The following is a 26,716-nucleotide window of genomic DNA, read 5'->3' on the forward strand; positions in this document are numbered from 1 at the left end:
AGACATTTCGATATCTATCTGTAGTCATCTTGATGATGGCCGAACCAGTCGACTTGTTTCACTTATAGCTCTTACATCGTATTGCAATAACTAAAGATGTTCTAGATAACGCACGCGTTTCACCGCGCAAGTGGGCGTTCCAAATCACCGAAGCTTAACCACGATCGAGCGCTGATGTACCCTCAGGGCCAACTGGTAGAATGTAACAGGATTCTACACGACTTCAATTTCTCTACCTCACAGCAATGCTTAGAGGTCAATGTAACCCCTGAAGTTACCAAAGAACATCAATATGATCTTTCCGAGCTGCGCGAAATCTTACTCATACGAATGATTCATAAATGATACTCGAAGAGCATTCCATGGTGATGCCTAGAAGAAAATTTAGGCGAAAAGATCATTTGTCGACGCGCCTAGAAGCACGGGAAAACCTTTTTCATTTTAATTTTGCAAAAACCTGCGCTTACAGGAACATGTATGTAGGGCATGCGGTGCTTTCTTGAGACATCGTTACAATTTTGACGCCTGGAACCGCGCTCACGCTTCAATGTTTTTATACAAATCATCGAAAATACTCTACGTAGTGTTAACATTTGGAAAACAGGTGATTATCTTCGGCTAAAAGCCCTTGTTGTGTATGACAAGTGTCCCGTGATTAAGTACGAAGCCTTGAAGGCCGCTGACCGATCCATCTGTATCGATGCACAACACTGACGAATCATTTTGCAGAACTTCAACAGTATGCCGCAGGCTTTTCCACCAGCTGTTCATAGTCGTCGACCGGAGTACCTTAAGATATACAAGTTAACCACTAACATGCGCTTTGCCGCGGCAGACGCCTACACTCAGTTCCTGTTAGCCATTGGTGAGGGTAATATGGTCATTCTGTATTATTACATAGATCGCAATGAGACTTGCACGCCTCCTACGCTGGAAACTACAATGGACAATTTTTCAGAAACATAAATACGGTCCGAAATACTAACAATTCCGGCATCCTGGGGAGTCACTGTGTCATAGGCGTTAAACTAGACCTTGGATAGGGCCGATTAAATCTATTTCGTGATCGAATTCATTGACATCCTTGAGATTTTTATATTCCCGCCACTACTCTGCGACATGAAAAAATCCTTCTTTTTTAATGAGGAATCCTAACCCTCCAAAATTATCTAATGACATCTAGATGCTCGTCCACGACTTCCAGCCACATTGCATTGCTCCTACAATTACTATGAAGTTATTTCATAAAAGGCAATATTACCATGAGAAATATGCTTTGCGTTAAACAGCTCCACACAGATCGTTCGATACTTGGTCTTGTATTTGGCAATATACGGCCACAATATGTCCACTGAAAACAAACTACACTTATGAGTACAACGCACGCTTTAATTACTTGCACATTTGTTCTCAAGGTCGACTTCAAGCGCGTTCAACGCACGTTATGGAAAAAGCTGTCTATGGTGTGTTAAAAAAAACTATTAAGTTTAATGATTCACCCATTAGTATCCATGATAGCCATTAGTATTATAGGTACACTCTCTTGTAGATACAACAAGCCTTCTACATCCATAAGGGTATAATGTGTTTAATAGCAAAACATGCACGCACCCAAGTCTGAAGAGCACTTTGGGTCTAGGGTAACGAGTGTATCCGAACCAAATGGGTTTTTTAGTCTTCAATGTTGAAAAAAGCTGCGCGTAATATTTTCGAGAAAAATTTTTTACACGAATTAATTTAAGCAAGTTGGTCATTTTTTATTTGTTTATTAACCGTTAAGGTGTATATGCGAGGACTATTTTGCTCTATGCAAAATTTTTGACTCTTTACTTTTTTGCAATTCAGTAATAATATCGTGATTTTTAACTAAATGCTTCATATTTGATAAAATACAACCATTTCAGTTCGCTCGTTTCAATTATTAAATACTTTTGTCCAGGATCAGTGTCCTTTTTTAAGGCAGAGTGCAATGCTAATTTAGGACAGCTCGGAATATCTGATTAGATAAGCTTTTTCCGTATGGTAAGATTAACTGAAATGGGGAAACAGGAGAAATATAGTGTTTAGGTTATAGTGGTGCTCAAACTGGAAAGCAACAACATCTGTAGAAGGACACAGAACTTGGACCACGCAAGGTATATATATATATATATATAACTTCACATGCACGAACTAAGTATACTTTAAATTAAGATTAACTTCAGTCGGATTCACGGATTAATTAAAAGGGTTCTAATAGTAAAGCAGAATCACTCAGTAACTAATATATACTGAAAATGAATAATTGCGCCAAACTGGCGGCAATTGACCCCAAACAAAAAATTGACCGCGTAAAAAAATATGGTTATTCTAATCGGAAACGGTGTATCTGAGCGGTGTAGCAGACTGAATAGATGTGTAGATCTAGGATAGTAAGGCAATCAAATAATAAAATTCCTTGATGAGCTAATTGCAGCGTGGCAACTGCAACGGAATCAATGTGGCTTCTAGATTGACTAAATAAGGAATAGTGTATGTTGTGCAATAGAATAACAGTTTATATTTGACTATGTAAAGCGCGAATCCATTTTTTTCGCTGGTGGTGTCTATCCGATCATCGGGTCCTTTTTAAAATCGCCTTTTCGGTTTATTAGCGGAATATTTTCTATACTTTTTGTGGAGAAGTTATAGGAACATGCATAAATTTAATTTTCGTACAGTCTTTTTGCACAAATTCTTAACGAGATGTCCAATATCTACATGGAATTCTATGTAAGTGGGTATTTTTAGGCATTAGCCGAATTCGACCACCTTAAGGAAGGTATTTGGGTGGTACAGGCAGATTAATCAACCAAACTTTGACACCCAGTTTTAGTCCTAACTCACGAGCCTCGCCCCATGCAGCAGTTAATGCAATCTGATAAATTCACTTAAACTAGCGAAAATTACAGGTAGTACAGGCTTTTCGGTAGTATCAACCTACCAGGGGGATTCGGCCAACTCTACATTTGTCTCACTTGTGATATGTTGGCTCTTCTTACAACTGGACTACAGAGCTTTTTTTAATAGTGATTGATTGATTCTGTGTTCGGGACACATACAGGGTTGGCCGTAGACATTGCGCTTAGTAGAGTCGACGAACCTATTGATATACCATTTCTGGGACGTCTCCGGTGCTTGGAAGTTTATTTTTCCCTTTTTTTTTTCATTAAGAATTATTTATACCAGATATTTCAAATATAAGTTGACCTTGTTCCCGGTACGTCACCAAGTAGTTACACACACATATATATTTATTCTACGAAAAGTTTTTGGTAGTGGGGTTTGTCACAGCAATAACGACCTGTTAGTGTTGTCTGATTGAGTCTGATTTAGTCTGGATCGTCATCGTTTTATGCTTAATATGTCTGCGTGGAAGCCGAAATTCTTTTCCCCGTGAAGTATTCTTTTTACTCATAGAGCGCAATGGTTGATCGTAAACCGACGACACCACCTTCAGCTTCATTTTAAGATTTGTGACGCTTGTAAAAAAAACTGCAACATTCCATGCACGCGTGGGGTCCGTTGTCGTGCACTTGGCGATCCAGGAATACCAGAAAAACAGGTTCTAGCATGTAAACATACTTCTTTGGATTAACGAGCGCCTACAACCCCGGTGGCCCGCCTATGACACTGACTTCTACAGATTAGCGCTCAAACACATAAAACGGGCCGTTCCACACAGCGATATCCGTGCATGCAAGATTAATTAACATTAACATGCATGAAGATATTCTTTAGGTCTTATGCTAACCACTCACTTTACGGCGATGCTTATCCAAAGCAAAAACGGCGTTCGCTACAAATGTATGTCTCTGCCGGCTACAAAAAAAAAATTACCACAAGACGAATTACCCAACTGCCTCAGAACGGGTTGTATCATACCACGCCTTCCCTCCAAAAATGTTTGGCTTCGACCTTAACGTTAACATACAGCTCTTGGTTAAACGTACGTCGTTAAGTGCGTCAACAAGCATACGCTCCAAGGAAGTAACGAAATCATGTATAAAGTGGACCAGGTCGAGTAATACGGCAATGGGCTATACATTGACCCTTATCAGGCAACCGCCTAAATTTTTTGTTTCTTCATCGACGATCATCAACCACGTATTAAACCCCTACATCTACACCTACCTGAGATAAAGAACCCAGTATGCGACGAGTTACACACACTGTGTGACCAACAAGACTAGTATCACTGATGTCTCCTTGTCAGCACGGCGAATTCGCCGAACTCCCTACTTTATGCAGGCATATTCAGGTTCTACACCTAGACAGATCACACGTAACTGGTAAATAGAAAAGGTCTCACCGTCCACAGAAATAGTAAGCAAGCGTTCTCAACCACCTTTATGACGCACCATCTGTGACTTTTTCTGTGGGCTCTGCTCACATTGATCTCGCTTTAAAGCAGTATGATCTTCGCTGACGCACTTGGATGTATTTTTTAAAAACAACTTAGTCCTGGCACGAATACGCCCAAATGAGGAAATAATTCTAGCCGTTCCATCATCCAGCATTGCAGTAACATTAGATCCTGCCAGCCCACTCTCGATTATAAACTTCGATGCCGTCTCACGAGGGCTCTGTGCAAAGACCGGTGACCTGCTTTGTTCATTGGCGTTTATTGTTCAAAATGAGAGCTGCATGATTAAACGAGAGACCTTGTTCGTTTCATGACCTATGCTTCACTGACGCCCCTTTCATGTTAACTTCGTAATCAGGCGATAGCAATTAACCGTTCTGCAGTAAATTACAGATGGCGAAAGTAAGGATGCCTATATCAGCTAATTGCGCCTATGGAATTAACCGCCATGCGGTTCGAATCAGACTTCCTGCTCTGAATTAATGAGGACAAATATCCCAAAAATGCTGCCAATAGTATGCTGTCCGAGAGGACTGCCACGATTCAGTTGTAGACTGCGTAGGTTTCATTTACTTATGTATTCCATTTGGGAAACTTATTTTTCAATATGTATATATTATTCTACATTAATCAAATGGTCAGGGATATTGAAGCCGCATGCACCGTTAATTCTCCCGTACATTCATTAAATACCGCGTATTGAATCGTGTCACTATCGTTTCGACTTATTCGACCTTCCACCTCATATTCTGCGCTTAAAAAAGGGTTTCACTTATAACTTTTTTCTACCCTTTTTATTCTAAACCCCATAAGCTCCGCAGGCTGCCCGTTTACGATTTAAAGCCTAACTCCATTGCCGCAAAAATTGCCGTTGGCATATTTCAGGACCAAATCGTGCAGCTGCTAAGAACTACGCTTTCACTCTCTGAGGTCACGAGCATTCCCTGAAGTCAAAAACAATTTCTTATACAGTGATGCTTCTATATGATAATTTACAATGCCCAAGGCTAAACGCGAGACGATGCAGTATCTCGCTTGCGGAACGGATCTTCAATCACGGTCAACTGAACGTTGCCCTGAACCGTGTTTTTAGGTCTCTGACTATACAAAGCTATTCGTAACTGGTAACTGCGACATTCAAAACGCTCCCATACGAATGACCTAACCTATGTTTCTCTACAGCGTGCACTAGGCCATCTCTTGCCAACAAATTACACAAAGAGCACGGATTACATCAACGACAGAGACCAACCTGTCGAAATCGTATATTTTTTTGGAAAAAACCAGCAGGTCGCGAATGCACTTAACCGGTATTCCCTGAAATGCGCAGACGGTAGGGGTTGGCTAGATCTATCAAATTCATATTGCTCCTTAAAGACTTAGATGATGTACCACTAGACCATTTCCGATCCAAAAAGGCTCTGGATAAGGGCTCCAGGCTCAAAACTGTAGAGAAAACAAGTTGTCCTTTGGAACGAAAAAATGCTCAACCCGAAAAACTTATCAATACCTGGTACTAGAACTGTTTGACAATGGACATAGTGGTATTTACGAGCGAATGTGGTCCTCCGGTATCGACAGACTGCTTAAAATACTAGCAGTATCATGCCAAATCTGTCGACAAAATTAGCAAGCAAATAACCAAGGTTGTCTCATGCTCGGGCACGACCTTTGCATCGTTCGATTTGGTGGAGCGTAGCCTGCATGCGATAAAATATCTGCTTAAAGATCAAATCGAGTTATTAGCAGATAACTTCACAGAACAAAATGAATTCAGAGAATGTTCACTGCAGCACAAAGCCTCACCGAATGGACACAATAGTTGGGCCACATTTGAGCCACTATTCAGACGCTAGGACAAGGAAAATACAGAGGTGAATCGCTATCTACGCAACGATAAGCTTCAAGGCGAAGTCCGACTATATGATACACTAAGAAAGAACTCTTTAGTAATCGTCACGGTGGAGAACGACCGAAGTATCTAGAAGCTGAGAACCGTATCGAGCATGATACGAATAGCACAGCTCCTAGAGAAGTTCGCAGGAAAAGATCTTTTATTATTGGTTGCGTCTCTGTTGGTTGTTTGCATAGTTCAGGTTTAGCAATAAAACTTATTAAGTTTGAAGACGCGTGGTAGTTTAAACTCGAATCTGGGTGTAAACATTTCGTTTCGTACCGAGGATCAGTCGTTTAAAGCAATGCCGAACGGTTTAAGTACCGAACATAAAACACATTGTTAGCTACACGTGAATCCAGCGGACGTTCGGAAAGACAGATCGAGTACAAATCTTTATAAGTAATAAAGGAAAAAGCGATAAATGAGATGTATCTAATTATGGTGTCAATACGCTAGTTACTACTTACAGAAAAAGTTACGTTTACCAAGTAAATAAATAAAAACACATTTGCAGAACTACGCTTTTTTCAATAACTAGAGGGACATCAGGTTTTGCATATATTTATCACACATTTAACACGAATTCGTACAGTGTAAAATTCATAAAACAGAACTATTATCATTAAAGAGCTTTCATTGGCCGTGAAAGTAGTTTCTAGATTAAGGGAAGTCCGGGCCGCTAAATGGTCAGATTTGTTACCCTAATTGTCATTCTTTATTTTAAATTAAAAGCATATCCTACCTTATACATATCGCAATTCATACGTGTCACAATAAACAACAGAAAAAATTAATATGTAGTGTTTTTTTTTTTACCTAAAACTTGCTAGCCATCGATAGCTGAAAATGTAGTGAAAAGACAATATGTATTGTGAAATGTTTATCCCCTAATGCAGGCACTGATAAAAGTGGTGTAGCTAGACCACCAGGAAACAAACTTATATACCACATAACCCTATTCATTAACTTTGCATTACATATACGAGCTACTTAAGCACGGATAAAGTATATGGGCAAAGCGAAGAAAGACAGGACTTATGTTAGGAGAGAATTTGTCTAAGTTCAATGGAAAATGCAATAGAAAAATAATACAGGGACAAGATAAGAATATTGAGATAAGATATTAAAAAAATCATATGAACATATACTAAAATGAACGCTATGTTAAATAAAGTCATGCAATAAAATGCTTCTTTCGCAACCCTTTGCCTATTTTTTTTTTGTATTTAAAATACCTAGGATGTCGAATATAGGTTTTGTGTTGATCACACACTAATGATAAATTCGACCCGACATTCAAAGGCTCTGTTATCTCTTTGTCTCGTCGAACGACTGTGATATTTTTTAATAATTGGTTAATTGTTTTTCAACTATTTTATACATTTCCTGTCAATATTTTTTTACATATCATTTTTTGGTGTAACTTATCGACTTATTTTAATGTACTAATTATTCTACTATTATAGGTTATTTATGTAATAAAACATATTGTTATTCCCAATGTTATCGATCGGCATTTCCCTATTGTACTTTGTATTAATTTTTAATCACATTTACATTGGTTAGGACTGTTAAATATGGTCTCTTCTCGGTCTCAACCTTATCTTTAGAGAGGAGACATTCAGAACAGCTTATCTGTGTGACCAATACGTTCTTGAACAAAGCCTTAACTCTACACAGTTAAGTGTTACAAAGTATGTGATCATAGTCTATCAAAAAGGAATCCGGACTCTCTCTGGAATCTATATAGAAAAATTACCCCGTAGTTTTTATAGTTATATTTTGTATATCACAACAAACAATATGCGTCGCTTTCTCACGCCCTTATCATGTGCTTATCACCTACTTTTCAACATGTGTGCCTACTTTTTCCCACTCTTCTATGTACACATTGCCTAGCGTAGCATGTCAAGAGTTTTTCCTTAATATATTGTAAGTTCATGCAATCCGCTCGATTGCGGTCAATCCCAGTTTACTGTGTTTGTAATGTGTGCTTTTTTTTCTTCTAAAAACTCATCATTCAACCATAATTTATCCGCACTATACTTTAAGTCAAGCGTTCGGTAGTAAATAAAGTATTCTACGACATTTTTTTGTTCTTAGAAAAGTTCGTTGATTTTTAATTCGAGTATTCATTTATAGTACTAATGAAACATTTGTATGAGTGTATCGGTGAGTTTGCGAATAAACTTACCGTTATTATTAACTTTATTGTTGAAGTCCTGTGTTTAAGGCAAATTTAGTCTGTTATAAAGTCGTTATGATAAAGCCATGTGATAACATTTCAGGTAGGTGGCCTCGCTGAAGCTCTTGTTCAGCGTTATGACAATTTCGGCCTATGCAAGTGTCTCTTCTCATCATATATTTCGATGCATTCAAGGAAAAATCTTATCTTACTCAGAATTAAATTAGAATAACAAAACGAGTGTAGTACATAGTAATTGGTATATTCATAACAGAGGTGGGTACACTGAAAGAGGACACCGTACCTCACAACTCAAGTTTACATTTCTCTGTTGTTTGGAGCCCTGTACAAAATCTGCGTGTTCGATAAAAACACTGCTACATAACGTTAGCACCTCTTTTATGATCTCACCGATCAGTTACGAATGATAACCGTATATTAACCTCAGTATCATTATTTTTTCACATGACGGCTATACTTTTTAATATATATCCGATTGTGGTCAATCGAAGAGCAACAAAACCAAAAATTGCTTGATGGTTTTCTGGCGAGTGAATTTAGGACACACCTCGAAGCCGAATACTCAGACCGCCATATTCCAACCGGAGCTAAAAATATTATTTCAATAAACTATAAATCGTTATTAAAATCTATATTAGTTTGTTAGTCAGTTGAAGTATCTTAGTCTATATGACATTAGACATTTTTAATTAAAAATAATGCAATATTTTCTTCCGACTAGATACAGAACTGTTTCCGGTTTGAATGAATATTATTACATTTGGAAATGGTGCTGCTGTTACTTCTGCAATGGCTAACTATTTTGTTGTTGTTACCGCTGTTGTATTGTACTGGGGCGGAAACGTATTCCCTATGCTCGTACGTGCAAATCGGCAAGACGGTCACAGCTGGGAACGCCCACTTCTTTAGCTCGCGTAGCCCAAATACTGTTGCCGGTGTGCCGAGCTCTCCATAACATAGCGTCTCGATTTTGACGTTCTCTAAAACAACTATGCCGAAGGTTTATGATGAATTCAGCTTCAATTTGCTCCTCCAACCTCAATATAGAGTTGCGATTGAAGTCACGACTGAAACCATCTTGGACGAAATACGGAACCTTAAACTTCATCGTTACCCGCTCGTGCGGATATTTGCTGTAATTGGAAATTATCGGTTGAGAATTAATTTATGAGGATTCTTCATTTCTATGAAAACAAATCTCATAAGATAATTTCCGCAATATTCAAAAAAGGACTAATGCACAGCCTAAGCGTATATTGCTTTTATCGTAGCATTCCTTATTTACAATCCATCGCCACATTATCTAATGTCGAGACTCTTAAACTCGCTTGAGGTACATGCCGCATTCTAAGACCTCAGTCATCTAAGCACTAACGCTGACAGTTCCGCATACCTGCTTTGTATAAGAGAGTAGGGAGGGTCTTGAGCAAGAAAAGATGACAACAGAGACATCCCGAGAAGAACGAGAATTGGAAGCGTCTGAAAAAAAGTAAGAAAACAGCCGCTCAAGTTATTCAGGACAAAAACTGTCTTGTTGGAATCCTTTTCAGAGGATTTATGAAACGTGAACGAAGTGGTATAACGAGAAGTCGATATTAGTAAAAATAAAGTACACTCAAGGGAAATTTAAGAGCATGTGGGTTGCATCCCAGCTGTTTCATTTTCGAATCAGCATATTTAATTTCATAAAATTCCGTATAAAATTAATAGTCGAAAATGTCATTTGTGGTGTATAAGACCATGTAAGTTTTTGCTACCTAGATACAATACATCAATGATGTGGACTTAAAGCGCGTGATACATTTTTTTATATTATTATGCCTAATCAATCACCTGTAGGATAAGTGAGGTTTGTCCTGTTTCTGATCCTTGTTGTTGCTGATGGTGGTGGTGGAAGTTTTGTCTGTGATGATAGGCTTGACGCCTTCTCCGGTTGACACCTTCGAACGCAAAGGATCCTCCACCTCCATTAAATGGACCAAAATTATTCAAAAGGTTGCTAACATTAGAGTATGCCCTAATAGTTTATCGTCAATTCGGAGGGCAATGTGATATGTTCGGCACTACGACAGTATCGATGTATATGGGAGAAAATCGCAGGAATATCCTCATTATTTAATTGATAGTCACGAATTACATCTGTGAACGCACATAGTAGACGCTGACGCATCTAGTAGGGTGTCCACGTGATGACGTATAATTACATGGTATGTTCAATATACCAATATTTCAATTAAAGCATCTTACAATTCAACTAAATTGATACATAAGTAACGCCCGTTTGGTTTATTGTTTTTATACCTTTATTTTTTTACATCTCCGCTGTTTGTTAGCCGGTTACTTTCCATGCGACTAGTTGGGGAACTAAAGGGACGACTTCCATTTTTTTAGCATAGATAGAATAAGTCTCTTGTTACCTTGAACCTTGAGTACGACATAGTATATGTCTAAGAATGAGGCAAATGACATATATTACACGGCAAGTGTAATTTTTACACATAAATACCGCGTTTTGAATGTGCACTTTTTTACCTATACAATATGTACCTATCCTATATATCATTTGAATTTGCTGTATATAAGCTGCACGGGTAGATCCGTAGAAATTTCACTTTGCAGTGCATGAAATTTTACGACGAGTTCAGGCTTTAAAGATTGAACTCTGTAACCTAGCTAAAAACTCGATTGACAAGGTAAATCTATACTTCACTACAACGCCAGGTCGTACATATCAAACATTGTGAAAGCTCCCTGAAAGAGCACGGGTTTTTTTGCAGTCAACATAACCGTTTGGCCTCGCGCCTTCAGATTACCATTTTTCCGATCACTGGCTAATGACATTAGCAATTGTATATTTGACAGTGAAAAGCGTCGTTTGGGTAGACGAGGTTTTCAACACTATTTAAAAGAATTTCTGGCAAAAGGGGAATAAAGAAACAGGTTGAAACAGAATGCATGAAAATTAACTTGTTGCGCTCCATCTAAGGTGCAACTTTTTGGAGAGTCACGCGTCTTGTCAGATATGCACTAATATATCTGACATACATTTGATTGTTACTTTTACTATTTAAAAACTTGCCCTAACTACAATGTAAAAGCACAGGCATGACACAAATACGACTTAATTTTAAAGGTCGAAGAGCACATTGTCCAGGCGCTAAACGACCCCCCAACCGGGATAATCAATCAGTCGCTGTTTCAAAACCGGGATAATCAAAATCGCTGTTTGCTCCGCCCCAACTCACTATGCGGTTGCTGACAAATTGGAAGTTATGCAACAAAAAGGAAGGAAAACAAAATATCCTTTTTTCGTCACATTTAATTACAAAGATAAAAACTTTGCAAGCCCCAAGGGGCTTAACTGTATGCGGCCGAAACTGTAATTATCCGGGTTGTTCTCAAAGAACATACATCGTATGTCACCAAAATCAGACAAAATTAGGCCGATAAAACCAAGATACTTGCTTTGTGTTTGCTCTTGAATTCTTTTTCGAATAGAACAACAGATTGTCTTTAACCTTTCATCAGTGAACTAATATCGTAGACAAAAAAATCAATGGTGGATCAACCAAAATTAACAACAATTGACTCACGCACGATTTTACCGTAATGACGAATTAAGGAGACATCAAGCCGCCATAATCTACCCCCAAAATGGGTAAGTGAAAAAGTGTCTTACAAAGCTGTCTATGAATACGCTATTGAATGATAGACCATAGGGACTCTGGCAAAATAGTGAACCTACTCATACAAGCAAAATCAACAGGACGTGCTGGTTGAGTAGACAAGCATGCTATGGACCACAGTCTTGTGACTGTCTTACAGTATGAATTTTAATTTTTGGGTTTCTTATGTAGATCCCACGAATCTAACAAACGTTGACATGCTAAAGTTAGCGTGTTTCTTTGCAGCTGTGAAAAAGATGTTCAGAGGAAAGAATAGGAACGCTTTAAATGGGTACATTTTATAAACACATCCGTCTTTCAAAACGCTCCATCCCTATTTTGTTTTTACGTAGGTACAGTTTATAAACATCGGAAGTCAAAAAGTTTTCGAAACATCAACATAAGGCGCAACAAGATATTATCACGTCATAAATATGGAATAGCAGACGACATTGCATCGGCATGTCAAACTGCTAGCGTTGCGCCTTATCGTTAGCTATTTCCAACCATTTATTCATTTTTGTAAAGAACTAAGTTAGACTTAGCAGGAGCTGAGTTAGATATGGTACGTGAAAACTGTTCTACCCCAAATCAGACATGATATGTCAGTATCGAGAATAGGTCAAATAAAGCTGATGAATATCGTCCCGTTACATGTCACAAAAAAGGAAGTCCAGAAAGAAATTCAGTAACCAGGTGTCTGCCCTTAAGGCCTAACGACACATGTGAGATGCATGTGAAAGACTATGGCGTGGGTGTGATAAATCTTTTGCTAGAAGCCCGCTTTTGGTGTAATGCCTAGCGGCTATTTCGGAACGTTTTTCCCTATAGCTAGATAAGCTATGATTACAGAAAAAAATACGCGACATTCATAAAATTGCCTTCGCGTAGGCAAGTTGAAGCTAGTGAAACTGCGGAAGTCTTAACGATTATCAATTACGTCTGCGATTGAGGAGAGTTGTAAAAAATTTCTAAAATAGTTTTGGTAAGCGTGAAATAAAAATCGTGGAAGGCGTGACAAGCATCCAATGCCAAGCTTTTTTTATTTTGGGTGAACATTTAGATATAAAATCGCGTAATAGAAAACGAGTGCCATACTATGCAGCGACAAAATAACTGTAAAATCTATTTTCGTACGTGTCCGTCATTATTGATACGAGTTAGATTAGGCCTCATAAAATTCATACGCAGATATTGGACATCCATGATACACATGTGAGATAAAATATAGAGATGAATTAACATAGAAATTAAATACTCGCTCTTGGATCCCAAACCACGGACTGGGCTGTCAACTACATTGCTAAAAGCGATAATGGGCGCTTTCTATGCTACCTTGCTACTTCGCCCCAAAGCTTCGATGTCTGGGAAATGCTTTTGGATAATAAGGACGAAAATCCTGCTCCAGAAAAACAACAATTTCACACACAACTCCAAGTTGAGCAAATTAAATTTGACATGTCAAAGTAACAGCCCCAATCGCAAAAGCCATTACCTCGCTGTTATTTAAAATCTCAGCCGACACTTCTCTTAACGTGGAAGCTCACTTTAGATTCTGAGATTCAGTTTTTTTTACCTACGACTATATATATGTTGGATATAATCTGTGTGAGTATATGCCCCATTTGAGAGAATCGATCGAATAATTACATATAAATATAATTTGTAGGGAATTATTTGTCAAACTCAGCCTGTAAATATTTTTTATATCATTTAAATTGCTAAATAATTTTCGCTTTGAGAGAGGTTAGATTGTAAAAGCATTTAGATTAAGTAATCTGTCGGAAAGAATTTCGTTTACTGGCCTATGCATATAGGATCATTTTTAAATATTACATGAGCGTGAATCTGCATATGCAGGCGTTTTATCTTCATTTAATCTCTGAAAGGTCCATCTGGGTTTAGAATACCCTAGGAAATAGCATTATTGCTTTTGTGACCGAGGTCTGTCTGCGTAATCTTGGAAAGCGGTGCCTTTCAAAAATCGTCAACTTTGGTTTGAACGTGCTGAAGTTTTGCAATATAACAAAAAAGGCCGTATATACGATAATAATAATAATAATACAACAGCAAATAGTAGTTACGTTTGGGCATAACTTCGAATTTGTAGCAATTCGTATGGATTATAACTTTATAAGCTCCCGCTTAAACATAAACCCCACTTTTGATTCCTTTGCCTTCGATTTTTGTTAATGTCGCATTAATTTATATTAAGAGATAATCTGCGTACGCACAGCACGTGGGCGGATATTAGGAACATAACTAAACTAACAACTTTTTTTAATATATTTTTTTTACTTTCCATACCGAAAGCGTTACCAAAAAAGACGTTGAACAATTCTTCAGGAGTAATATCAGCGCTCGTCTCGAAGTGAGTAGTATTATAGTCTCCGTAGTTTCCTCCGCGATTCGAGTCGATGGGACGATTCAAATTCGCATCATACTCCGCCTTTTTTCTATTATCCGATAGAACTCCATAAGCGTTGCCAACCTTCTTGAACGCTTCGGCGGCACCAGGGGCACAATTCTTATCGGGGTGTACCTGTTAATTTCAATAATTTCCGGTCAAATGTAATATCTAAGCAAAGTGTCAATGAGATATATATTGTGAGGAAACTTCAACAGTGAACATGTCATGGTCAGGGTCCTGTTGTACTTGAAAAAAACGTAACCTATTATGAAAGTTTCATAAAGTTTCGGATTTATTTGCAATATTTCTCTAAAATCGTAGGGTCCTCTTTATCGATTAGTTTACTTTTCAGGCATTTCGTTAGAATGACGTTGGTGAAATAATTCTTGCAGTGTATACACACACTACATTTACCATCTACCAGACTGAAATCAAGAAGCAATTACTGCACCCATACAAATGTGTAGAGTGATTAAAACAGACGAAGGGCAGGCAAGAACTATACATATATAAACAGTTTTACAAACCATTTAATACAAAGAATAACCCTTATAGTTACAATAATTACGATAAACTATTAAATTACCTTTAAACGTATCACAGATTTTTCAGAAAGAGTTTCCAGTCATTGGCAATAAATAAAACAAACGCAACCAACATAGCGTGTCGTTTAATTTTCAACAAAAATTTACAATTATTTAACATTGAATGTAACAGTCCGGCAAATATAGAGACGCATATGGACGGCTCGCATCTATTTGAATTCTTGGCTTGTTAAATTTGCAACGGAGGTTCAAATGGTAAAGTCTCGAACTTGAGGGTGATGATATCTAATTTTATGAGAGCAAAATGCTAATGTTAAAGCATTAGAATACACCACGAAGGGTTCTAAGAGTGCGGACACAAAATAAAGGTTTGGCAAAGGCAAAAAATGATAAAATGTGTAGAGCCTTAGCAACAGGATTGGATAGCCCAGATAGCGGGAAGGTAAACGTATTCGTGCTTGTCTTGGAGCTTTAATACAGGCTTAACTCTATATTGCCATAATTTGCGCTAAGGTATTTGATTTCACGAACTATTCGTGAGCATAATAAACAGAAGAACTTTCTTTCATTAATAAAGGAAAGAACTTCACTTTAAAGAACTTCCTATAACAGCTGATAATATAGATGCAAATTTTGGACTGGGTATACAAAAATTTGGATAACACCTTGTAGCTCTGATCCAAATTTTTATATATCCAGAAATTTGTCTTGAATTAAATCAGCTAATCACTTTCGCGTACAACTAATGATACTTATTGCTAAAGTTAAAACAAGGATTCAGCTCAATTGGTGACCATATACACGCTGCTCTTTGCAAGCATAATTTTGTAATTTAAAGTCGTATTTAGTGATTTACGTTATACATCTTTTGTATGTAATCATTCGCTTTTTAGGCCAACTTTTCTGTTGGAACTTTGTGGGTCAGCAATAACTAGAGGAAAGTTAAATAACTAGTGCAATTTTTATGGGGCACAACTTTGTGAAAACAGAGTTTGCTACACTCATAGATAAAAAGTTGGCAATCAACTATTTTAGTTTGTTTGGTCAACTAGTTGTTACAGTAAACTCCGAAATATCCAGTTCATCAATAGAAAATGCGTCTCAGAAATTTGCTAATGCAAATATCATTGAAAAACACAAAGAAAAGAAAACAACTTGCTGTATGTGGAGTCACCCCGGATCAGAACGGAACCTGTACTAGCAAAGGAAAGGTGTACATTGCGGAGTGTCAGTCCCGATCTAAATAACTATATGCCAAATTTCTTTCGATCCGTTATTGATTATCTAGTCGTTTACATCAGAGAATCTCTTATAGGCCATATTATTTGTTGTGATGGTTACGGGCGCCGCCAGTGTTGTCTCACGCGTGATAATCAATACCCTTTACCCATTATTGTCCCAAGTATGATGAAAAAGACAAAAAGAATTAGACAATAAGTCTCTTTGGCCTTCAGCGGGAATTCATGCCAGTATGAAACTAACGTAGTTTACAAAGCACGCTACCGACTATGCTATGTTGTTTGGCATTGGTACCTTGGTAGGGCCAACACCGGTTAGCAGTGTAAAAAAGGTATTCCATTATGACCGAGCCTCTATGTTAGGCTTTGGGGCGGTCTCCTTGAAAATATGGTCAGGTTGACACAAGCATCTACCATTTGGGTACAGTCCAACGCATGACGCGTAGCGTCGTTTTGAGAAAAGCTGCAATAAATTTTTGTATTGTGTACTCATATACATCGGCTATATTAGAGTAGCACATGGAAGACTTATCTCTTTTAAATATATTGTTAATCACATCTCAAAGGAACCATCGCTCAAGGATTTTGCTTAACCAATTTAAAACGTGAAGCAGTCTTCAAGTGCTGTCTGAGAATTATCACTGAACCCTCAAACTTGTGTTAAGGTAACATTATTAGATTATTGAAGTTAGCAGATTTACACAATATGTTTCATAATATAAAATGGTTTTTGAATTTAAATAAACGTGTATGTAATGCCATCACAGTGTTAGCCCATATTTTTTAATTCTGGAGCAGCACCGTTCATAAGTCAAAGTGGTCAGACAAATGTTGATTGCACAACAGCTAAGTAATGGGGATAGTTAATGATACTAGACAAAATGGGCTTCACACGTAATGACTGTCGAAACGCAAAAATATAATGCGTAAACTCATTTCGGCGTTCAGCTATAATGTGGTTTCCAAGTAACACATGGTCCTATTGTGAACTAATTTTTTCTTTTACTAACTTCAGAGTTTCCTTAATAGCATTGATTATTAGTTTCGAAACGTTCTACGTTTCAAAAGAGATAATCAGTGCTATATAGGACTTCGAGCACGAAACGTGCATTGTGTTCTTATAGACTCACCATTGCATGTGTAACTAACGCATGTGCACGTCTACATATAACATTATTGCAGTGGACAGTTCTTATAAGACTTTAAGCTTAAGGACTTAAGCCAAATCCGTAAGCATATAGAAACCGTGTCGGAGACAATCGAACAATGATATCATAAAATAGAAAAAATACATGTTTCAGTATTGGTACTTAATACAGGTACTCTTGAGGTTTTCAACTGTCCATGTACACATACGGCTAAATATGGGTTGGTGCGTTTAGTTTTTACTTTGTGCAAGAACGATAAATGTTTGATTTTAGAATTGGGGATGATATACCTATGTCACTTTAACAAAAATTGTGGGTGTATTGGGAACTTGTATGCTTTAGAAAGCCACAGCTTTGACTAGTGACCTTGTAACACTGAATAGAACACCTATATTTCCCCAGAATAAAGCGCGCAGCACTAAATCGGGTAAAGGTTTTGTTATACTACATAAATTCCACTTACAAGAAGGGCAAGCTTCCGATATTTCTTCTTCAGCTCACTTTCGGCGAAGCTTTCTTTTTCAACCTCTAATACTTCATAATAATTCTTACACCTGGAAAGTAAAATATTGTTCATTTAAAACATGTGCTTAATTATTTCAAAATAAATGTTGGAACTAGATAGTTTTTGTCACTTTCCCTGTATATTAGCAAAGAACACCACTTAAATTCAACATCCGCCCGCAATCCTTACCATTTTGTAATCTACTATACATGCGCGCACTGGGCACTGCCTAACGCTATTTCGCTATTTTTCTCAGGAAAGCTCTCGCTACAATTATTTTTTTACTTCACTACCCAGCTGCATTATTCTATTACCGTGTTTTAGGAAATTATCACCTCACTTGAGCAGTTTTGTTACCTCGCTTAGATAGTTGAGTTATCCTGACTCAAGAATCTTCAGTGTGCATTCTAATTCATTTTGAATCTCGTAGTAGTTGCTCCATTCTTCATGTCAATTATGCCTTTCTTAAATACAATCAATCCTCTCGCATACAATCGTTAACACGTTACATTATTACAGTTATTCTTCTATCTAATGGTAAACTGAACTGTTAAATTGTTCTATAGAAATTATAGGCTGTTGAAAAGTCAATGCCAAGATGAAAATATTTTTCAAAGTTATTTACTTTCTTAATGAAAACATCATATTCAATTCCGACAAAAAAAAAAAAGAAAAAAAACGTTTTTTTTCTCAAATCTGACGATATTTCTTTTGTGAAAGCTCAGGAGACTAAAGGCCATTCAGATTTAAATATGTCACGAACTCTGAACTTAAAAAAAAGATCGAATAAGCACACTTCGTTTGGTGCTGGGATCTAGTTGTCCGAAACAATGCTTAACGGCAGTATCAGATAAGAAATTCAAAAAAATGAATAGATTAAAATCAATGAGGATGTTTTTAATATGTGCAACAAACCTAGAACATGTTTTGTCTGTAAAATTATCTTATCAAGCCAATCATACACACTGAACCTTACAAAAATCGTAAGATCTGCTTCCATAATGGTGGGGTACAAAGTAGCCAACTTTAGTCAGAATATTGCTTATGTGTTTTTAAGATTGCAGAGTACAATCACACAACAAGAGTAGATATTTAACTCTTTTTTGCGTATGCGCGTCGGCGCCGATGGTAATATTTACTCGATATAACCACAATTAGTTTCGACTATAACTTCAATTCGGGACCTAAATGTATACCAATTTCGTTACGAAGTTTTCCTTTACAATTGGCCTTCCGCAAAGGAGGAGTGTCCTCCTTTGTGCTCGAGAGCTCCTCCTTAATAACACGAGCGAGCTGGTCATTGCTCTCATGTAGAACCTTGTCGAATCCTCATTCAGGAACGCTCCATATACAGCACCCCAGAGAAGTCACATGTGGCCTGTGTGGCGTGAAACCTAGAAGGCCATATGTGCTTACTCCAAAATACCTTCAGATTCTCAAGTAGTTATAACCCGCTGGTGCAAACCGGTGCCAATAATCTTGCTAAAAGACGTGTGGCTTTGTTTCAAACACTTCATCTGTGTGCGGTCACACAACAGATCGCAGAATCCGCAGATACATATGTTTGTTGGTGGTTCCGTCAAAACGCTGGTATGACGCTTCCTTTATTGAAAAGCACAATCATAACATGAACGTTGGCTTTACCCATTACAAGCACATCCTTTGTATTTTTTCGATAGAGGTAAATCGAAGACAACCTGCTCAATCACATGAAATTTTTTCGCTAAAGAGCTAGTTGAAGGAAAGCAAGGTTGAAATATCATCATTATCATCATACGTGCCCTTTTCGACGGCATCGACCAGCTCTACAGTTCTCCCTATTATCGTCCGACTACGATCCTGTGTACAAATCTGCCCCTTTTTTTCTGCAGCGCATACTCACTTGCGATACTGTACACTGTCGATTTGGGATAACTAATCATGATTATTATCGACTGGCGCTTCATTTAGCGCATCTTCATTCAAATTATAATGAGAAAATACTGTTAGCTACAAAAAGAATGTACCTTTTTTTTTGAAATGAGTTTTCATATAGTGCCATCGGTCTTAAACATTTTTGCTATAGTCCCGGCAGGGCAAAGCATCGCCAGCTATGTATATACCACGTTTAAATAGCACTCACAGGCAGGACTGCAGTTGTTACTCTAGGTAGTGTACTTTTTAGAATTTGGCCAAAGAAAAAATTTAGTTATGCGAATTGCTGTGAATTTTTGACCCGTATATATCTCAAAACAAATTCAGGAGTCTTACTAGTATTAACATTTGAATGTTCTCTTGATAGAAAACGCAATGACCTTCCTCATATATATATGTACATAAATAAGGTCATACAGAATTAAGAAATTTTTTTTTGTGTGTTGTATCTTGTTACGTGAGTCGGTAGATCACAATATAAATATAAAATCCGCAAATTTGTGAAAATGCATTGTGCACGAACTAGCCAACTGCCATAGCGCGAAATGCGATATTTATAATTATGCTTTACATGAAAGGTTTTGTACATGGCTATTTACCATACAACAAATAAAACTCTGACCTCCCTTTGTTTTATCTATGTGTACAATTTGTTCTCACGGTACGGAATTTTTCTTGCATCTTTTTTTCATTGACATGTGATGAACCACCCGTCAAATAGGCGACTCCTTGGATGTGTTTTCATAGCAAATATGAACATGCGGTCGTCGCTGGTTCTAATTTCAGTATTGTCAAATTGTTATTATGGTATATTATTACCAGAAAAATAAGTCCAGCAAAACCCATCTGAAGTCGTGCATGAAAGCTAAAAATACTAACCATGAGAAGTAATTAAACCAAGGGATTGTTTCAGTCTTGTAGCAAGAGTAAATTGATTTATCGGTTACTGAGTTGCGCCAATGTGCGATACGGATGTCCAATACCACTACCAGCTCTCAGATTTGCTCGTCTATGATGCTAGGATTAAGTGCACGACATTTACTAGTGCCTTAAGAGCAACTTTTGTAACGATTGCAAGGGAGACTTTCAAAAACAACGAAGCAAGGAAAATCCTTTCAAATATAAAAAAAGAACTATGGTAAAAAATAGATGAGCAAGGTTTCCGTGCAAATAAAAGAGTGTTATACAGAATAGGAGTTAACGCAAAACAGCATGGGTTTTTCGAATAAATTTAGGAAAAGTGCATATTATAATGTGCATTACGCGACACTACGCTCTTTGGAAACCGAGTGTAAATCGGGCAGCCACAATAGTATCATGCAACAAATGACTGCGAGAGCTCAACGAATGATATTTTTCGGTCTAATCTAAATTAGCGTTGATCTTTACGGCGCTTCAGTTTACAAGTACACATATCGAATAGAAACTCAGCTAGAGCTGTACACAGTCGGACCAATTTTTTGCTCTCTTAATTTGTTGCTCAGTTACAAGCCACGTGACAAATTTTCTGGAATGACCTACTGTCACATGAGTAAACTGCCACCTACTTGGTAATTCGTTTTACAGCCTCCGCTTGTTCGGGTGTGTACTCAGCTCTGGCAGGAGAAGCTCCTCTAGACGCACTGTTTTTAGCCCCATCAGTTTTTTGTGTCCCTTCGCCAGCCCCGTTTCGGTGTTTGCTCCGTGGAGAACCAGCATCGCCGTCATTAGGTTGATTTTCTTGATCATTGTCTTTCACAAGCGAGGCCAGGAGTTCTGAAATATAGATCAGTGAAAACAGACACATATGGAGATAATTTTAATAAAGCAATATATAAATTATTATGGCTGTTGTTGCTCTCATCCAGCGAGAAGAACTAAATTGTGGATTGCCGCTAAGTTTCTTGATACCCTTTACTCCATTGCTGTTGATCCCTTCACAATTTTTCCGTTGTTTGCCAGATACCATTACGCTGGTATTTCTAATTTTCAAAATTGGTGAAAAATATTATACGTGAAATTATTTGTCGGCTCGGCGGAATAGATAAGTTTATAGATAACAAAACATCGGCTGCTGGTTCAATCTTGGCAATGCGACACACAGGAACTCCGAAAACTAGTGGCTCTATACCTATATATATATTTTAAATATAAACTATAAATATATAGTACATTTTAAATAAAAATATATTTTTAATATAAACGAATATTGATGTGCCTGATTAGAAAACTAGAAAAACATGTCATGTCATGAAAGCTAAACGGATACAGTATTTTCTTAGTTAAAGAGGGTACCGAGTATCTAGCAGTGTTTGCCTATATTTAAAATCGGTATTCTCATGTGTTTGCTCACCCTGGTATTTTATTTTAAACTACCTGACATTTATATTCCAATACTAGGTCTCTAAAGTATTTCAACAACAAGAAAAACAACCTCGAAGATGCGGCTTTCGAAGCGTACAAAACGGATTCGTTTTCTAAGCGCGTTATCGATTTTCGTATAATTTGATCATCATGCAGTCGAGTGAGATTTATACCCAGGTTTAAATCACGAATATTTAGGGAAGTTTATTATCTCATTATCATTGTATTTCTTTCTGATTTGGGTACCCAACCCGCTTCTAATCAGGAAAATAGGCTGGAAAATATAGGAAATCGATCAGACTTTCAGTGTATTAGTTGTATGACTCCTAAATATGTCGATAGTTGTCTCTTGACTATTGTGGGATGAACATATTCGCCAACGAGGTCTGCCCTAAAAATCTAAAATAACGAACGCCAGTTAAGAAATAAAAAGCAGATCTTATTCAAGCTAAATAAAATGTTTTCACAGCGTGAGTAAAAAAACTTTAGGTTTGCAGAAGCTTAGGAAGGAAAACCGTACATATCTTAAAGAAGCATAAATAGATGAGCTATAGCTAGGATGGAGGTAAGCCTACCTCCAACGTAGCTAGTGTGGTGATCACGCTCCGATTATTGATTAAAAAACGACAGTGCGTTCTTTATCGTATTGCCTCCGGGAATACGTAGAAATTATTATATGATTCTATGGTAAGTACGAAATGCGAAATGCTTATTTTTTCCAGTTGTATCGAGCTTTTGGCTCAGCTCTTAATAATCGATGACCTCTTATATAAAAGATGCATCTGCCCTGCGACGTTGAAAAGCAATGCGTCGATTTGGTATGGTGAGGAGCAGAGCATGGAATTGGTGCAGCGGCTAAATTGACATGTCGTAACTCACTTTGCCATACATGGTTTTTACAATGGGCTTCGCATGAAACAGAGATTTTCTGTGGGAAAGAAAAGCTGAAAAACATCATGTTATACCCTGTACTTTTTTTTAAGAACTTAGTTCTTTATTTTTAATCGAAATATGCATTATTAGTATATGTTATCTTTTACGACTGTAAATTATGTATTACACGGTCGTAAGAGTGTCGACTTTATGCTTTCGAATAGCAATTTCAACTTAATGTTTAATAATTTTCTCTAATAAGATGTTTCCGAGACTTAAAAAAATAGTAATTTGCGAAGTAAAGTCTAGCGATCGTGGTGAATGATAGAAGGCCCACAGTTACAACTCTTGGGTTTACCGTGATCCTTCTGATGTGAGGTCGAGCGTTGCCGTGCATTAGATATGGCTGACCTCTGCTTAGTAATTTTGGCTGCTTAGTGCGGAGTTTGTTTGTTATCTTCCCTAATTGTTGACAGTACATTCCAGTCTCAATCGAAAAAGCAGAACTCATAAACCCTTAGGGGTTATGTCCCACTTTTTCCATTGTATCGATCCTCTAGTATGATTGTGTGAAATTATCGTAGGAGATCCGTTTTTCATCACAAGTTACGATTCGAGGTAAAAGTAGATTACTGGTGCAACGTGAAAGAGAAAAAGAAGCATGCGTCTCAACGTCTCCGTTTTTGAATGCCGTTCAAAAGATGCGGCATTCCTTTGACTAATTCTTTTTACCTCATTAATTTGGCCAAGGTGGACAAGGACGGTATTTTTACATACATCAAACCTGAGTTGTAATACCAGTATCATTTATCATGTGTCCGCTTCCACAACAGCTCGCAACATTTTCTTATAAAAAGGTCTTTCACAGGACTCATTTTCAGATTCGAAATGTTTTCTTGATTCTTCTTAGTGATTGATCAACTGTTCGCAGCTTTCCACTAGTAGACCCTCCACCTAATGCGCGATTTATAAAACGAGCTGTCCACACCGCTCTAGTTCTAATATGGAACTTAGCTTCGTTAAACTCTAGAATTTTTTATTTCATCGTTGACTGTTGCCCACTAGCTAAAATCTCGAATGACAATGTTCAGTCCTAGATTCCAAAAACAAGAGGTGCATATCTAAAAGAAAGAGAATGTTACACTGTTATTAGCGCCATTTCGAATATGAGAGTAACGTTTCCCCCATTTCATACTGAACAAACTGATGAACCCTGGAATAGTGGGCCTGATCTTCCCGATTTCCTCGAAACAGCCACACTTTGATGCTGTCTGGAGTCCCTAAGCAAGTACTTGATAACTATTTTTGCGTGTTATACCCCTCTAGCGCCAACCACGCACGCTCTCGTACGCTTACATGCCTAGCCGTCCTTATTGACGTGGCGTAGCCTATTCACAGTTTGTGCTTCGTCCATCCCCACCACCTCTTTCGCTTTTTATAGCTTCGTTTCCACGATAAGTCTAGGGACTATTTAAGGCCAATCCGTTTGCTAAACCTTAGTCAGCTTAAGCTTGAGAGCCGTAAACGTAGATAGCTAGCACATTTCAACAAGAAAATCATCTTCCAAGTGAAGGTGTTCACGTCCTAGTAATTCAAATAGCCAGATTGGACTCTCTGATGGGCAAAATAAAATCCAAACGCTAGTTACACGTTCTCTCATTCTCATCGGCGATTCAGCCGGGACGTTATTATACATATATATATATATATATATATATATATATATATAATAATTTTTTTATAAAACCGCAGGGCTTTCAAACAAATAATTTTTCAATAGGACCACAGAAATTCAATATAGCATTGTATAGCAAAAATCTGAAAGTTTTCAAACAAGTATAGGTTTTTTAGTTATATCTAAAGACCGTAAAATCGAACTAGAGAAAATTACAATTTAACTTGAAAATCTGCTTTTTTCTGGTGAAATTATTTGCAATTATTGTGACTTCGTTGTTGGAATTAGTAGTAGAAGAAAATGTGGCCTTGATAATAACATCAAATGAACCTCCATTCTATTAAATTTTGCATTCAACTGGTCTTTGAATAAAAAGATACTCATTTACGATAAAGGTAAATATTTGTACGGTGCATACTAAGTATGCCTTTGAAAAATATCAGCATATTATATAGAAAAATTTCTATATTGTCTCTACTAAGATCAACTGATATATACTAAATATCTGCTCTTATATACCAAACGCTAAAAAATATTACGCAGCTGCCTTGAAATTCGACACCCAGCACAGTTTTTTAGATACATAGCTCTTCGTTTACTTCCTTCATCTAAAGCTTCAATGTTTATTCAAATAGTATTCATCCAAATTGTAACGTCTTCATTTTGAAAAATAAGAATCTATTTATGAGCATCACGGCAGATCTTCCAGTACTAACTATGTAATGGGTTAATCCATCAAGAGGTTCGACATTAATCACAGTAATTATTATCAGAGATAATTAGATGGAGGACATACCAGTTTTGGTTGAGTGTACATAGCTGGACCTCATTACCGGAGCAGATGTGAACACATTTTAATATGAATTATAATATACTTTCATCGTGATACTTCAAACGCATTGTGAATGAATGTTCTGAATCTCCACATGTCTGTTTATTAGTTACAGTCAAAAAAATTTCGAAAGTCAATATTCTAAACTTACTCTCCCGAACACCAAATTAGGGAATGGCGTATCCAGCGGGCTTAATAACTATTGACGTTTAGGTATAGTTTATGTAAGTTGCCTGGATTGAATGTTTTCATCTTAAAAATGCTTTGGGTTCAATTATTGCTTTAGAAACATAGTCCCGTCTAAGAAACGAAGCATATCAACGCCCGGTTTCAAACCGAATTTAGAAGACGATGATGGTACATTTGCATCCAAATTAGCGACCTTAGTTTACTGAGCGAACAGACAGGCTAGTTTCACAAATGTTCGCTTTGCATAAATTATATATGAATCTAAAGACCGTATAAAATATTTTTAGTGAGACGTTTTTCGCAAAAATCCTCAACAGTGAGGGATTCTTGTTAAAAAATACTGTTTGTACATTTTTACTGCCTGAAAAGCATTGCGCATACGTGTCTTTGCAAGCATTAATTATATAAATTTCGGAATAGCGAACCCAGCACTTTTTGCCTCCTCTTTTGCCTTTTATTTTTATCATTATTTCTTCAAAAGGATGCATGTTATGCAGAGTCAATGCGTCTGCTCATTTAGTGCAAAGCCACCTTCATAAATGTTAGATATATTGCTTCAATTTAAATTTGACATAAATGTTCTGTGACAAATTTAAAATATTATCGAATTAATTAAGATCACAAGTTGGCCCTTGTTCATTTGACAAGGTAAAAGATTACCCTAAGTTAAAGATAACCTTTTACCAACAATATATTTATCAAGACCTATCTCGAGCAGCGGTTGGCGTTGTGCTTTAGTTTGATCCTCTTAGGCACCGGCATAAAAAGGCCAACAGTTTATTTTATGTATTAAGATAAGAAACAGGTTCTTTCTGTTTGAAGGACGGCGGCCGGTAAACAGTGTGTGAATTATGCCAAAAATAAATTGCAGTTATGTAACTATCCCATATAT

At 37.3% G+C, this 26,716-nt stretch overlaps 1 protein-coding gene across 4 annotated transcripts in view; it reads right to left on the reverse strand.

Moving 5' to 3' along the window:
• Nucleotides 1-6,798: 6,798 nt before the first annotated feature.
• Nucleotides 6,799-26,716, reverse strand: part of LOC111266711 (dnaJ homolog subfamily B member 14) — a 32,680-nt gene continuing 12,762 nt past the window's right edge. Inside the window, exons 2-7 of one of the 4 annotated variants that reach the window (XM_022844453.2) lie at nucleotides 21,460-21,667; nucleotides 17,957-18,047; nucleotides 14,472-14,694; nucleotides 10,321-10,427; nucleotides 9,881-9,966; nucleotides 6,799-9,620 (exon numbers count right to left, since the gene is read on the reverse strand). In XM_022844453.2, the coding sequence (XP_022700188.1) occupies nucleotides 9,338-9,620; nucleotides 9,881-9,966; nucleotides 10,321-10,427; nucleotides 14,472-14,694; nucleotides 17,957-18,047; nucleotides 21,460-21,667 (998 nt within the window). In that variant the 3' untranslated portion in view covers nucleotides 6,799-9,337. Of the gene's footprint in view, nucleotides 9,621-9,880; nucleotides 9,967-10,320; nucleotides 10,452-14,459; nucleotides 14,695-17,956; nucleotides 18,048-21,459; nucleotides 21,668-26,716 lie in introns of all 4 variants that reach the window. The other 3 variants (XM_022844442.2, XM_022844451.2, XM_022844434.2) reach the window with 3 other exon arrangements.

Source organism: Varroa jacobsoni, unplaced genomic scaffold (genome assembly GCF_002532875.2).
Source record: "Varroa jacobsoni isolate VJ856 unplaced genomic scaffold, vjacob_1.0 scaffold_119, whole genome shotgun sequence".
NCBI classification, from domain to species: Eukaryota; Metazoa; Arthropoda; class Arachnida; order Mesostigmata; family Varroidae; genus Varroa; species Varroa jacobsoni.